The sequence below is a fragment of the Heliangelus exortis genome, chromosome 2, assembly GCF_036169615.1.
Source record: "Heliangelus exortis chromosome 2, bHelExo1.hap1, whole genome shotgun sequence".
Taxonomy (NCBI): Eukaryota; Metazoa; Chordata; class Aves; order Apodiformes; family Trochilidae; genus Heliangelus; species Heliangelus exortis.
Genome location: NC_092423.1, coordinates 5,754,683 through 5,770,494, shown reverse-complemented (window position 1 = coordinate 5,770,494; position 15,812 = coordinate 5,754,683). Strand labels below are relative to the sequence as shown.

At 46.6% G+C, this 15,812-nt stretch overlaps 1 protein-coding gene across 3 annotated transcripts in view; it reads left to right on the top strand.

Annotated features, from left to right (window-relative positions):
* Positions 1–1,353: 1,353 nt before the first annotated feature.
* XIRP1 (xin actin binding repeat containing 1) overlaps positions 1,354–15,812 on the top strand; it is a 35,135-nt gene continuing 20,676 nt past the window's right edge. The window contains exons 1-5 of one of the 3 annotated variants that reach the window (XM_071734637.1): positions 1,354–1,461; positions 2,941–3,089; positions 4,367–4,421; positions 6,170–6,232; positions 7,420–7,489. In XM_071734637.1, the coding sequence (XP_071590738.1) occupies positions 2,959–3,089; positions 4,367–4,421; positions 6,170–6,232; positions 7,420–7,489 (319 nt within the window). In that variant the 5' untranslated portion in view covers positions 1,354–1,461; positions 2,941–2,958. Of the gene's footprint in view, positions 1,462–2,940; positions 3,090–4,366; positions 4,422–5,821; positions 6,233–7,419; positions 7,490–14,108; positions 14,267–15,812 lie in introns of those variants that run through there. The other 2 variants (XM_071734635.1, XM_071734638.1) reach the window with 2 other exon arrangements.

Here is a 15,812-nt window from a genome sequence, read left to right as displayed (position 1 = left end):
AACTGAAACCCCTCCAGCCTCCATCAGATTTGTCTCCCCATAGCCCAGCAGCTACTGAACTCACTGGTATTTTCCCATTCAAGTGCAGGACATCCTCCTAAATCTTCCAAGAACTGAATCTTGTTCAGTGGGATACATTCAGAAGGTCAGGGAGCACAGGAGAAGGGTGAAGGGGTCAAGTCTGACAGAAATCTGAGCGTGTACAAAGCCAGGGCTGTGCTCTAGGATGATCCTTTGGACCCCCCTGCCATGAACACAACTGAGTTTACCCTGTGAAATCAGTCTCTCTGCACCCACAGGATAGAGGACTGAAACTATGAACATTTCTCAGGTTTTTTTAGTTGCTGGAATAAAAGCTCTATAAGGATGCTTTTTTTCAGTATGAATTTAATCAGAACATATGGAGAAGTGTGTGTTATCACTTCATAAAGACAGGGACAATCTGTTTATCCAGATCTCTGCTTTGCCCTAACTCACTCCCTCCTCATGTCAAAGGTTTCTTGCTTAACTCAGGCATTTCTGGGTAAATGATTTTCCAGCTTTTGATGTCAAATGCAGCTCTTCTTGTTCATTATAAACCAGTCCAGTTATCTGCTCCTATTGGTGCTCTGGCTTGGTTGTTTAGTCAGCTTTCCAGCATGCACAGAATAAATCCCCAGAAAAACATCACAGAAACCCAGTTCTTGCTAGGTTTAAAACCAGCTGATGCTTTTTTACAGGGCTAAAAGGTTGCCTTTTCCAAACTCTGGCTTTAATCAGACTCAGACATTGCCTAAATCAAACTGTTGTGCCCTTTTTCACCCCTAATAGGGAAGTATTTAAATGTATTTCATCTGGTCCCTGCCTCCCTGAAGCCTTGGCCCACCTTTCATTTTTTTGCCAGCAGAAGCAGGGTATTCCCTAGAGCTGTCAGCCCAGAAGGGAGATGTCATCTCATACAAAACCTTCCCAGCAAAGCCACAGGCACAGGTGACCACAATCTAAGATGGAAAAACCACCCTGGTTTGGTAGATTAATACATGACTTGGGCCAGAATCACCCATTTTAAAATCCCCATGCAGAGGAATTCCATTTCTGCTCCATCAGGGACAAGGTGGGGAGATGGATTCCAACAAGTTTCCACCTAAATCAGAATCTAGGTTTGGGTCTAGATGGCTATTGGCATCTTAGCAATAATCTGAGTTCACCCAGTGTTTCTATGGGGAAGAATGAGACCTCAGGAATCAGTGACAGGCTGACAGGAGCAGGGAGGAGGCTTCATCTCTTCACTGCCAGCTCTCCAATTTCACATCATCCTCTTTCCCACATCAGCTTTTAATATTTAATTGCAGCTTTGTCAAGGGACTTTGCCTCCTGTCTTGGAAAGAAAGGGGGAGAAGAAGGAGTCAGAAGTGCAGGACTGAAAAGCCCCAAGGAGAATATCAAATGGCAGATCCCGGGTGGAGGAAAGCACTCTAGCATGTAAGTGATTTTATCCAAGAAACCCTCCCAGATCACAGAAGATGGAATGAATTAATATCAGACAAACCCTGCAAACTTTTTGCAACTGGGGGATGCTCTGCTGATTGTGGGAACTGTTTGGGGTGGGCTGGGAAGTGTTCCCATTGACTGCCCGGGTTATGTTTAAGGAAAAGGGGGGATATAAATGGAAAATTAGGGAACACATCCCTTCTAACAGGTACACTCTGCCACAGAGTAAATCCCTCGAGGGCTCTTCCCTTGGGATTGTTTAATGTCAGACATCACTGCAAAAATGGGAAACAATTCCTGGGCTGTGGAAGGTGGGAAGCTGTGATCTAAATCTGTCTCTTCTCTAACATCATGCAAAATTACCTGGGAAAAACAAAACAAAACGACACAAAACGACACAAAACAAAAACAAAAACCAAAAAACAAAAAACAAAAAAAAAAAAAAAAAAAAAAAGGAAATCTCTAAAGCAATTGGTGAGGAATCTATCTCCTTCCCTCTGATCTTGATTTCAGATGTCTGAAAGGTGTGAGAGGGGAGGCAGAAATCCATAAACTGCAGAATGACACCCCTTTCTGCCATAAAATCTGTAAAATCTGCCCCTTTTGAGTGCATCTGGAAGTGGACACCCAGACACGGGTGAGCAATGGCTCTGGCCACAGCCCAGCACTCAGGGCAGTAGAAATGGCTGATGAAATGTTTTGCAGACAACATGGCTTTTCAGACATGTCTGTCCAAAATCTAAATAAGGATCTAATAATCCCATAGTTTGAATGTCTGTGTCAGTAATTAAAATGCAATTACATATAACTCATAGGTCCCTAGAGCTCTGTCTAAATTCAGAAAATTAACCCCAGATGACCTCATGTACTTCCAAGTGTCATATCCATCATTGCAGATCCAATGCCTGAGATTTCTACTGAAGCCTGGAAAGCAAGAAGATTTTTGGCAGAAAGTGCCAAGAGGTCCCTAATTCTCCAGTTACTGCCTGAATTCAGAGCAAGCTCAGGACTATGCCACATTTGAAACGTACAAAAAAATGAAGTAATGTTGCGTATTCAAAATATCCATCACATAATTTTTAGATTATTTAAAGCTAGTTCTTCTTCAGCTTCATCCCCTTCCTCACAGAATAAACTGGGTGATTTAAGGGAAAAAAGTGGCAGGCAGGCAGAGGTGGAAAAGACCTATTCCCTGTGTAAGGAAAAACTTAATTTAAGCTGTGTCTTCTTAAACCCTAGTTTATTTTTTCAAAAGTGAATTTATGAGATGAGGTTTGTGGATATATATACTGTTGAGATACATATATATATGCATGTATATATATATATATATATTTGTGGATATATATTTTGTTCTACAGCCCTTTACTGATGCACTGATGTGATGAGTGAAGATGGATGCAGTAATTTTTGGCCTCTTTCCCTCGGCTCTTCATATCCGGCACCATAACCTTTGCTCTCTTGTTTCAGTGCCAGCAGACAGAAAACATGGAAAAATCTGAGAAGCTGAGGCCATCTCAGTCCTTCCCTCTTCTGTGCCATTCTCTGAGGAGCAGCCCAGAGCAGAGTAGAACAGTTCCTCTGAGAAAATGTGTCTCTGTCGCTGAACTGGTTGCCAGGTGGGTGGTTACAGTTCACCTTAGATCTGGAGGGTTTCAGGGTGGATTCTCCCTCTCTAACCTCTCTAACAAACAAATCTCACTTGGGTAAGGTCTTTCCCAAGCAGAACATCCCAAGGTGTCAGATCTTCAGCTAGTGGCAAGTACTTTTTCTGTTGCAAGTGCTCTCAGCTATGATATATTACCAATATATATTACCAATGGCTTACTAAGTCTTGGAAGAGAAATCCAGATTTAAAAGCCAGACACACTCAACAATCTTCCCCAAACACAATGACACAGAGGAATTTGCCCTCAACCCCAATATCTGGAGCATTCCCAGATAGATAACTCAAACTTTTAATCCTGATACTCTGTAAGGTGCCACAAGGGAAAGCAGCAAATTCTGGAGGGATGAGCTGACGTGGAGACAAGAGGGGGATGGGGATGCCATCCCCTCCTGGTTTCTCTCATTGCCTCTCATCAAAATGCTCCAGGGAGAGTCACATTTCAACCCAAGGCCTTTAAGGGATAATTTCTCTTCTGGTTACAACCCATAACTGAGATCAGACAACAATGCTGCCAAGAGTGAGGCAAGTAAGATTAGCAACAGAACCCAAAGTGTCTCCCTCAACTTAAGAGTGACAGGGCAGCTGTCAGGACTGTCTCTTGAATTTCCCCTTGGGACAGTTTAGTTCCAAGTATCCCAAACTCGGTCAGGTTTCACTTTAAACCATCATCTATCTGACAGGGACTTTGGAGGAAGCTGGAAGTGCAGTGTTGGCAGCAAGGAAGAGAAGGAAGGTGGTTTCTTCTGCAAAGGTCTCACTCATCACTGGTCTTGTGTTAGGTCAGGCTTTGACTTGATAAATCCCTTTACATGAGGTTAAAGCTGAATAAATAAACAATTAATTGACCTGCTGGATAGTCTGACTTCATCTGCAAGCCACGTATCACCAAAGTGCAACAAAACCCCACAATCAGTCAACACAAACCCCCAAGCACATCCTCCATGTGCTCCAGGGACACCTCTGCCTGGAGCCTGGGAGGAGAAAATCAGGTGAGATTTAGTGGTGCTGAACTGACACAATGCATCCGACCTAAACCAGTACTCTGGGGGGTTTTTCATCTCTCTCTCACTCTTCCAAATTGCTTTTGAAGTCTATTTGGTTTAATATTTTCCAGGGGGTAGGGAAAGGCAGAAAGAGCTTTTTGCTGTAAACAGGACTGTCTGCAGCATGGAAAAATACACTCAGGCTAAAAAGGGAATAAGATGCAATCTCCTGTCTTCCCTGCAGGTACCAGAGCATCCTGGACTGTGAAAGCAACATGTCAAAGCAAGGACATCCCAAGGTAAGAGCCAAAGGCTTAGACCAGATGGGACAGGACATGTCCTGACAACATAACCCTTCAGTTCTTGGCAATTAGAGACAAACAAAAACCTAGAGCATTTTTTGCAATACCTGGTGCTGTTCTGAGGGCACCTCAGGGCAGGTCAGATCCAATTCTCTTTTCATATGAAAAGATGGACTGACACATACAAGATGTTCCAGGATGGGATGAAACCTTCACGTGTAACATTCAGGTTGCTCCAGAGAGAATAAATTGTAGGAGTAGAGCCTAATGGAAGACCATCAAGAAGTGTAGGATCTGGCAGAGGATTTAACACTGGTTAGGAAGAGAGGGAAGGATCTAGCCTGAGGTAAAGACACCAAAGGTCATTAAGGCACCCATACAGCTACACTGGGGTGACAGACATGACACAACACTGAGACATCTCTGCCCTCCTGCACCAGCAGCTGGAGGCTTTTGGGTTTACCCTGTGTGTCCCAAATGATGCAAAGAACCTCCCAAAGAAAAGTGTATACCCAAGGGCACAGAAATAATTTTCTTGGTGCTTTTGACTGTGACAGGATGTAGACATCAAGGTCATGAGTGGCTTTTGCTCACAGCTACATTGAGATGTCTACACTGAAACACCTTAAACTGAATTCCCCCCTAAGCAGAAGCTGTGACTGATGTTCTTACAGCACAACAAAGGGTTCACCTCCTATCAGTCTCATTTAAACCACAGTTTTATTGCAAGCTCATTGGCATAAGGTGCAGTTCTTGGCTCTTGTATTTGCTTGTTGGGTCCTGCTCTGTGATAAGAGCTTCTTACAACCTGAAATAACAATGATAAAATCACACACTGGAAGCCAGATACTCTGGACTTCATCCAATTGCACTGCTGAAGACAAGGTCCATTCCCACTGAGTACAGAAAGCTGAACTGAATCTCATTTTAAAAAGGTAGAATATGATTTTTTTAATTTCTAGTCCAGGTTTTTAAGATGAAAGTGAAGCTTTAGTAGGAAATTAGAGATAGGGGAATATTCTGACTTTTTGGAAATGTAGTTTCCTAGAGGAAGGTGATGAAGATGGGGATAAAAATGTGATCCAAGAGGGAAGACAGACAGTGGTCATATTTTTTTTATTCTAAGACTTCGTTGCATGACCATGGACAATTTCGGATGATGGACTGGAAATAGGAAAGACAGAAACTTCTCACACTTCAGAAGGGGCTAAAGTGTGTTTTGGTCACATCCCTGGCATCTGCTCCAGGGAACATAGAGCATAAACTGTTGGGAAATCATTTCCTGATAGAATGTCAACAGATATGATGCTTTGAATAGAAAAGCAGGAAATAAAAATGTCAGCTGATTTATTATTGAAGTTATGCACCTATTTTTATGTTTGTTTGGATTGTTTTAGCTCATGGAGAGAAGATACCTGTCACAGAATAATGCCAGTCCAACAGGGAAAAAACATGCCCTGTCTCAAAGCCATTGCAGTGACATGTCCTGGAGCAGGTCCATGGAGGATCTTATCATCCCTAACATCAATTCTCCAACAAGGAGTCTCAAAGGACTCCCAGCCAGCTTGGACACTGCTAAAGCCACTCAGCTCTGTAGGACTTTACATCTTGCTCCACTCAAGACACCATCTCCTGATGGCATTTTGAAGAAGAGGGAGGTTAATGCCAGAACCATGACCACAATTCAACCCCTGCTGCTGGATACCAAACCCCATAAAGCCTCACCCTTCCCTTCCTCTCTTCAGAGCATCCAGAGGAAGGCACGATGGAGTCCTGCCACCATCAAATGGAAGGAGTCTTCTCCAAAGGTTAGTAGGTGCTCTGCTCCAAATGCTCTCAGAAATTTCATTTCTTTGGGTGTCAAGAGTCATCCTTGTAAGGGGTTGGGCTTCAGGGTGGTGGTTTCATCATCCACTGAAGCCAAGCCCTGGCCATGGAGCTGACCTTGTGTGGCTGGGGAAGGAGGAGCAGGTTTGTAGGGAAGCAATGTTCCAGTTGTATGGAATGGAATGGAATTGCATTAAATACTAAAGCACCAAAGAGGCTGGAAATGGATGGTGGTGCCAGATCATGCAAGCAGCTGATGATGTCTGGAGCCAGGCAACATCTACAAGCAAGCACAGATTCATGAGCACCTATGGTTTAATCTTCCTACCAGCCCTGTTACTCCACCCAGACACAACACCACGTCTCCTTGGCCCAGTTCTCTCAGTCAGGACACCCAACTTTGCTTCCATGCTCCCAAATAGTTCATCTCTAATCCCGTCCAGCTCTGGGTGGTTTCATGGGATCAGGGGCACAGGTCGTGTTCAACAAACTATTGCTTGCCATGATCCTTTTCCTGGTGGGAAATAATTGGTAGAAATGGGCAGTATAAATTGGAAAGAGAGCTACATCAAGGAGAAAAGGGAGTCCCATGAGATTGTTATCATCTGGAATATTAATTCTGAATATTAATACTGTCTGAAATTGTCATGCCCATCTCACTGCTGTATGATGTAATTATACATTATGATTGTAATTAATTATACACGTGGTTACTGCTGCACAGGAGGGACTGGTCCCAGCACTGGGAGCACAGCAAAGTTTGAGACACTGAGGTAGTTCTGGGAGCAGGTAAAGGAACTGCAGGGGGTTGGAACCAGATGATCTTCAAGGTCCAAACCATTCCATGATTCTGTGAAAGAGATGGATAAGCTTAACCCTGAAAGAACATCAACGGTGGCCTCGAAAGCAAGAATGGGTAGAGAAAATACCACTTAGCTCTGAGGGAAAAAAGCTGTAAAGCACTGTCCTTGGAGAGCACAGGGTGAAGCCAAGCCTGGATTAGGTCCACAGAAAAAAATCCAAGCCACACACAATATGTGGGGACAACATTAGAGCCATCTTTGCCTCTGAGGAGCCTTTGGTGCAGTTGCCTTCTCACTGGAGGTTTGTACAGTTCTTCTCTGTTATATGGGAATTTACCTGTTTATCCTGTCTCATTCCCACACAGGAAGGGAAGGTGTCCCAAGACAGGCAGGGGATCATCTCCTCGGTGCCAGATTCAGCCATGGGCAGGAGCTGTGAGTTGGATTTATTTTATTTATCAGTCATCATTGCTGCTCTGCTGTCAGCTCTAGACCTGCAACTGGGAAAGGTCTCATTGGGCTTTGGGTAAAGTTGTGTCTCCCATATGTGTGTGTGTATATATATGTATATATATATATGTAATTCCATATAAGAGACTCAATGGGTGGTTGGAGATCCTGTGGGGAATGCCAGGAGGGTGGCAGAGAGTGGGACAACCCCACAAATGCAGCCATACCCCTTCCAGCCCTGATTGATCCCACTGCCTGGAGCTGGCAAATCCCAAGACAGCTGGGATCAGGAACAGTGATGAGACCAAGGAGCCATCCTGGCTCTCCCTGTGCTGTTATCCCCACATTTAAACCCAGCTGGTATTAAATACCAAGGCAGAGGAACCTCCATGTTCAGTTTGGGATGAGTAACAATTCCCTGCACCTCAGCCTGGAGGACAGGAAAAGGGAGAGGTTCCTTTGTACCTTGGCTGGGCTCCTTTTTGGATTTGGCAGCTGCAGGGCATCAGACTCAGCCACCCTTGGCTTAAGACAGAGCATGTAAGAGATCCCTAACTCTGTGATAGCACCAGGACTAAAGCAGGTCAGGGATATTTCAAGGCAAGAAGCGTCTGTGAGCAGTGAGAGAGCCAGGCTGAAGCTCTGCATGGGAAAGGGCTGAATTTTACCAAAATTCAGTCAGGAAGGCTTTGTAGATTTGTAGTAGAAAGAAACAACTCTCCAGCAATCCCATGAGTGGATTTGAGACCAGGGGGACCATTCTGCCAGATTTGGGCCTGGATCAGGAAACCAAGGACCCCATAACCCATCTACCTAGAGTTTGTTTCTTTCTTTTCTTTTTCTACCTTTTCTTTCAGACAAGAAAAAAAAAAGAAAAGAGAGAGGATAGGAGAGGATAGGAGAGGATAGGAGAGGATAGGAGAGGAGAGGAGAGGAGAGGAGAGGAGAGGAGAGGAGAGGAGAGGAGAGGAGAGGAGAGGAGAGGAGAGGAGAGGAGAGGAGAGAAGAGAAGAGAAGAGAAGAGAAGAGAAGAGAAGAGAAGAGAAGAGAAGAGAAGAGAAGAGAAGAGAAGAGAAGAGAAGAGAAGAGAAGAGAAGAGAAGAGAAGAGAAGAGAAGAGAAGAGAAGAGAAGAGAAGAGAAGAGAAGAGAAGAGAAGAGAAGAGAAGAGAAGAGAAGAGAAGAGAAGAGAAGAGAAGAAGGAGGAAAAAGAGAAGGAAAAAGCCACAATCACATGCTGCCTGGATTTGAAGCACTGTGTGTAATTACCCATCTGCATGGGAAAAAAAGTTTCTTCCATGAGCACACAGACAAATGACCAAGCTGCAGTTTCGACAGCTTTGGTGGGATTATTTTTTAACATCAAAGCACATGAAGTCACCGTGCTATCTCGCTAAGCACAATCAGAGCATTGGTGCAGTGTTCCTTTTACAGACTGAGGAACACCCCTGCTCTGGCTGGACAATGATAAATCATGAATCATGGTCTATCTTAGAGCCTTACAGCACTCTCCAGCCCCTGACGCAAAGATCTTGTAATAGCAAAGGCTTCCTGTCATCTCCAGCACTGCTTCTTTGGTAGAGGTAGGGTTTATGTGGTATGGGGTCCTTCTAGGGAGGCAAGTGCAGCCAGAGAGTTGGGAATATGAGACCTACCTTGGATGTAGGTGCTGGATTTGCTCAGAGACAGGACTTGTAATGCTTCCTAAAAAAGTCCAGGAACCAGCTGTTCCATAGCTCTTCTGGGACAAGATATGTCCAGAGATTCTATTTGTGCTCTGTTTGGTCATTCCCATTGGATAAGAGGGATGTCAGTGCTCCACATACCCCAGCAATGACCAGGGCAGGTCTTCTGCAGGATTCACCTCACCATCCCCTAGGAATGGCCCCACAGCCCTTCCCCAGGGCTGAGGAAGGGACACCCAGCTGATGCAGTGACCTAGAACTGGGAAGGCAGTGTCCAGCAGCAATTTGAAGCCACATCATGATGTAAGGTGAAGCACAGAGCATGGTTCTCAGGTCTGGGACACCGTGATGTGGAGGACAACAGCTTGGCAGAGTTCAGGACAGGCTCATCATCAAACACTTGTCCATGCAACAGCTCAGAGATGAATGGCTTCACGTGAAGTCAAAGCACTGTTTGCTGTCCCTCTTCCCAGACATGGCAGTCACCTCTGAGCCTCTGCTGGAGTCCTCAGCATTGCCCAAAGGCTGTTACACCCCTTAGAAAACCCCTTTCCCAGGCAGCTGAACCAGCTGGGCTACACCCCCAGCCATGTTGACAATATCAGATGATCTGGAGGAAGCTGCCACCAAAGATGTCACCAAGTTACTAATTAAAGAGATCCAAGTGGCTGTGGTTTGCAGTAATGAGATTAAACTGAGCGGTGGAAGATTTCCACAACAGAACAAAACACTTCCCAGGAACGAAGGTGGCAAATCAAGGAACCATTTTCCCCAAAGGAAAATGACTGAAAGCTTGAGTTCTTTAATATTAAAGAGGAGAAGACACCGAGCTCAGCCGCTGCAGGCAGAGTCTCCAGAGTACTTGGGTTTTAAAAATTAACAACTTGGAGATGAATTCTGGTGATCAGAGGGAAGGAAATCACAGCCAAGGAGGAGGAAAGAGGGGCAGGCATGTGAGCAGGCAGCTCCCCCATCTCACCCCCATCCTTGTGCTGGTGCCTGGCTGGGTTCATGCAGCTCCATCAGTCAGTGCCTGCGGCTGAAGGGCACAGGAGGGTGTAACAGGAGCCTGATGTGACTGCAAATTACAGAGCATCCAGGCAGCCTGCAAAATGCATTTCATCCCCCCCACTCCCTCCCTCCCACCCCCTTTTTTGTTCTGTATTCGACTCGACCTCTACCCACGGGGAATTTTCCAAGCGAGGAGAGGGCAGAAACCAGTGGGTTTCTCCATCCTGCGTGCAGGGAGACCCAGCCTTGGTGGCAAAGCTGGCTTGGCAAGGGGATGGTTTTCTCCTTGCTCGCTGCAGTACTCCCACTTTCTCCTGCAAAGGGGTCCGGTGCCATCTAGCGACAGGGAAATCATCCCACTTCTCTCCCAAAATTGGTCCCTGCAATGATGCTGCTGCGCAGCAGCCTCTGGATGCCGTGTCCCAAGCTGTCACCCTCCATCTCTCCAGGACCCTGGCCTTGCAGCCAGCATCTCCCCCTTCTGGGGCACTCTTTGGCAGGGGAATTTGGGAGAGCATCACCAGTGAACAGGAAAGATCTGAAAGGTGGGGGGGGGGGAAACGCTGATAAAAGAAAAAGGGCTGTGCTTGTGCTCCAGATGGCTCTGAATTCAAGGCAGCTCTGGCACTTGCAATGACAGAGGCTCCTTCAGTCAAAATAATCCTTAAAAGCTCATTTCCCTTTCAGCAGTTGCTTTTCATGAGCATGACAGGAGGGTTGTCAGGCCCTGGCACAGGCTGCCCAGGGCAGTGCTGGAATCACCATCTCTGGAGGGATTTAAAGCACGTGTGGATGGGATGCTAAGGCTCATCGGTGGCCTTGGCAGTGCTGGGTTAATGGTTGGACTTGATGGCCTTGGAAGTATTTTCCAACCAAAATTATTCTATGATTCTATAAGAGGAAGGAGATGAATGTCAGGACTCCTGTGCATGGCAAATCTGTCCAATTTGGGTCTCTGCAACTAAGCCAGGGTGTTTTGCCCTGAGATCCTTCTGACCAGAGCACCCCACATCACAGAAAGAAGGGGCAGAAGCAGGTGCCACCCATCCCCTTTTACCTCTCTGTGACAATTGGTCAGGGGTGTTTTGGGGCTGCCTTGGGAGGATACAGGATTGGGGAGCATCATCCTGGGCTCATGCTTGGCCCAGTCCTGCCAGCAGCTGGGCTGGCAGCACCCAGCCACCCAGACAACTTTGTCCCACCTAGTTGGGCTTTTTCCTGCAAGCCCAAATCTCTTCTCTCACTCCATCAAACCCAAAGAGCTTTTCTACTCCTCAGCCCCTTCTACCTTCTTCTCTAAGCTCTCAGAGCTCTGGACTCCCTCACCCCAGGGCTACTCCTTTCCCCCATCACACTCTCAGTGCCCCTCAGTAAAGCCCAGTATTGATATTTTTTTTTAATTTTTATTATTATTTTCTAATTAATTGCTATCTTCCAGACAGAAAGAGGAAAAACTCTTCCTCAGGAGCTGTGGAGAGATAGCTCAGGTAGCTCAGATCTCTCAGGCTTGCAGGAGAGTGCTCCCAGGAGCAGTGTGCAGGGGGGACACGTGTATATATATATCTATATATTTATGTATATATATGTTGTACGTTACAGCTGGACTGATGGGCAGATGTATGTTGCAGATGAAGAAAGAGCTTCCCATAAATATATCCATGCACCCTGTGTTCCTGCTGGGTACACACATGCCACAAGGACACAGACACAGCACAAGGACAAACACACACGCCATGGGGACACACGCACACATCACAAGCACTCCACAACAGCACACACACACACATGACAAGGACACACACACCCCCAACAAGGTGACACACACCCACCAACAAGAACACACAGACTCCACAAGGACACACACATACACACCACAGGAACATGGACACACCACAAAGACACACACACCCCACAAGGACACACACACACCACAAGGACACACACATACACTACAAGGACAGACACACAAACACCACAGTAGGACACACACACACTACAAGGACACACACACTACAAGGACACACACACACACACACACACATACCACAAGGGGACACACATACCCACCACAAGGACACACACACCCCACAAGGACAGACATACACCATAAGGACACACACACCCCATAAGGACACACAAACACCCCATAAGGACACACACACCCTACAAGGACACGGACACACACTACAAGGACACAGACACACACTACAGGGATGGACACACACCCCATGAGGACACACAGACAGGGACACACACACACACCACAAGGACACACATACACCCCATAAGGACACAAACACACTCTACAAAGGCACACACAAACACCACAATAGGACACACACACCCCACAAGGGAACACACACCTCACAAGGACACACACACACAAGGACACACAAACACCCCCCACACACACACACACACACACAGGGACACACACACACCCCTCACAAGGACACACACACACATCTGCCATAAGCTTCTTTCTGAGCTGATCCACCCCATCCTTCCCCCCCTGCCTTCACATCCTTCCACCCCCCAGGGACAAACCCCTCTGTCCCCAGCTCACAGCACCTGAGCAGGTGTGTGCTTGCTGACAGCCCCTGCCATCCCTGTCTGTCCCTGTCCCTCTGACTCACAGGCCACCAAAGACCTGTTTGTCACCCTCCTAAGGACATCCTTAGGATGTCACATTTCTGCTCCATGTGGTGGGACACACTTAGCACAAACCACTCCAGCCTGACCCTCCTGGGGCTGCTTACTGCCAGCTCATCACAGCATCTGATCTTCTCACAGGAACAGGAGGGGCTGTATTTCCCTCCACACTCCCACCCATGCCTCCCCAGATGGTGACATTTCAGCCCATCCTGATTTCTCTCTTTCCTTTGATCCTCACTTATTGAAGGAAGCAAGGATAATGGAGAGCACTTCAGAAGGAGGGGGTGATGATCTTCCTAAGCACTGGGCTTCACACAGGCAGCAGGGCATTGGTAATTTATAACCAGTGAAGAAAGTGGGCTGTGGTAGGATGGAGCCAGACCCTGCCAGGGATTTTGGTGAAAGCAGATGGTCACCTGGAACTGGACATGATGAGATGAGATGTGATGTTGGCAAGGAAACCTCATCCCATGCTGAACTGCTGCCTGCTTGATGTGCAGGATCCTCTCCAGGGGCTGATACCTGCAGACTTACAGGGTAAAAAGAGGGGCTGCAACTGCTCCAAAGACCCTGTAAAACTCCAGCGAGGGAAGTTAGGCAAGAGAATGAAAAAACCCTCAGTATTTCAAGCTGAAATAGCAGCAGAAGTGTCTTGTTTGGCCTTTTGGAGCAAAGAACCCAAAGCATGGAGCACAGTATCATGTTTTACCTCCTCAACACAATTCTGCTGAGATCTTTGGGTGAGCAGCAAGCCCAGATGAAACAGAGATGTCCCTGTACCCCAAACTGCACAAACACATCCCAGAGGGGTTGAAAGAACTTGGGGAAGTACCCCAAGCATCAGGTGCATTGGGGAACAGCAGGCTAAGGCACCACTGGTGAAACAGATGAGATTTTTGCCCTAAGATCAGCTTTTCCCTTAAAACTTTGGCTGTGGCAAGAGGTGAAGGGGGCCTGGGTGTGCTGATCACAGTCCTAGGACATGACAGTGAGTCAGGGAAATGCCTCTTCCCCATTGCACCACTGCTTTGTAGCATTCCCTGTCCCTTACTGGATTACACCAGTGGTGCTTTGAATGAATAAGTTCTGAAAATAAGCCAGGCCCCCAGACTTTCCCAGCTTCCATGCTGGGATTGCTAAACCTGATGATTGACTCAGCCTGGTGGAAGAGAAATTTCACTCTTCCCTAAAAATAGACCAAGTGGTTCATCCTCCCAACATAGCCCAGTGGCTGGTGATAAAACCAGCTGCCAGAGGCCACTGGGAGGCAGTGGATAGGACAGAGGGTGTGGGGAGAGGAGCAGGTCTCCTTGTAGGACACTCTAAGGGCTTCCTGGCTGTGAGTTTCATGTAGATTTTCCATTGGGGCTGTCTACAGTGTGACACAGCTCTTGGGACTACAGAGACCTTCCTGTAAGTAATTTTGGGGTAGATGAGATTGGGGTGAAGTGTTGCATGTGTATGAACCTTGGATTGATGGTGAAATGCAGGGAAATGAGGGTGCTTAGCCCCTCCTGTGGTGTTGCAGCTCATGGAAAGCCATGGATTTTGGTTTGTTGGTGAATTCCCCCCTCTGCTGCAGAAGGTGCTGCCTCTGTGTACCTCAGATGGTTTCTCTGGTCTGGTTTTTTTTCTGTCATCTAAGCCACTTGGGCATGTTCAAGGCATAAACAGGGCATTGTACATGTGTGGTTTTCCCCTGTCCTTAAATATTGACATTTGTAGCTTTGAGTCCTAAACTCATGGGGACAGATCTCAGTGTTTACTCTCCTTCCCCCCCCCCCAAATTATTTATCATTATTCTGATCACTGTGACTGGAAATAGGGGGAAGAATCTGTAGAGGATTCAGCTGAGCTGGATGGATGGTGGGGGTGGAGGGGACATCTTCCAGATCAAAACCATGCAGAGGACTAGAAAGCAGCAGGCAGCAAGATGGGGACTGCTCAGAGGGAGATGAGCTTTGCTTCATCTTACATCCCCAGGGAATGGGAGGCAGAGTAGGATTAGGAGGGAATTTATTTCCCTCCTTCTTCTCTTCCAGTCTCCAGGGAGGGATGAAAAATGTGTTGGTGACCCTGAGCCAAATAAAGGGCTTCAGGACCCTGTGGGGTTACCAACACTAATATGCCCATATCACTCCCTATTTGTGCTCATATTTGGAAAGTAGCTCCCAAAACATGCACCTAAAACTGAGCAGAAATCTACCCTTGTGTGTGTCTCATACCTGATTATCTGTTTGCTGAAGACTTTTAGTCCTAAGGTCTGTGTTGTGACCAGCAGAAACCAGCCAGGACTCCAGGTCCAGATCTCAGTGCTGCTCCTCAGTCCCTGTGTGAAATGGCCTGAGGTGACAGAAATATTTTCCTGCTCATCCCATTGGTGGTGGTTAATGTTTCCTTCTGAAATACACATCTCCTGAGTCCTGCAAAAATAACAGAAATACTTTAATTTTCCCCAGTTCTCTCCAGGTCTCCAGTTTTCACCCAAATCTTTGCTGGAAAACATATGAAGTAGTTTCAGATTTTTAAGAGAAAATGGGGATTTAGGGAAAGAGAAGCACCTGATGTCCCAGGTACAGGCATCACTTTGTGAGAAGAGGACAAACATGAAAAATCAGGTTCTTGTCCAGGCAAAGAGGTAGATAACCCACTAGTGGCAATTAAGAGATCCAGCATGGGTGGAAATTTGTTGGAACATCCTACAAAGGCTGTTTTCAGCCCTTGACTAGATGCAGCATTTAGAAAACTTCCCTTCTGGGGGAAACCAGGCAAGGATGCCCTCAGCATGTTACTAGGAGGATGAAAATCCTTCTTTGGTGCTGGCAAAAACCCCAGGCCAGGAATCTCTGCAATAAATACTGTACAAGGTGGTATATTTTAAAGCCAACTATTTCTCTGCATTTCCTCAGGCTTGGGGAAGAGTGGCTGGAAAACTGCCCAGAGGAAAAGACTTGAGGGT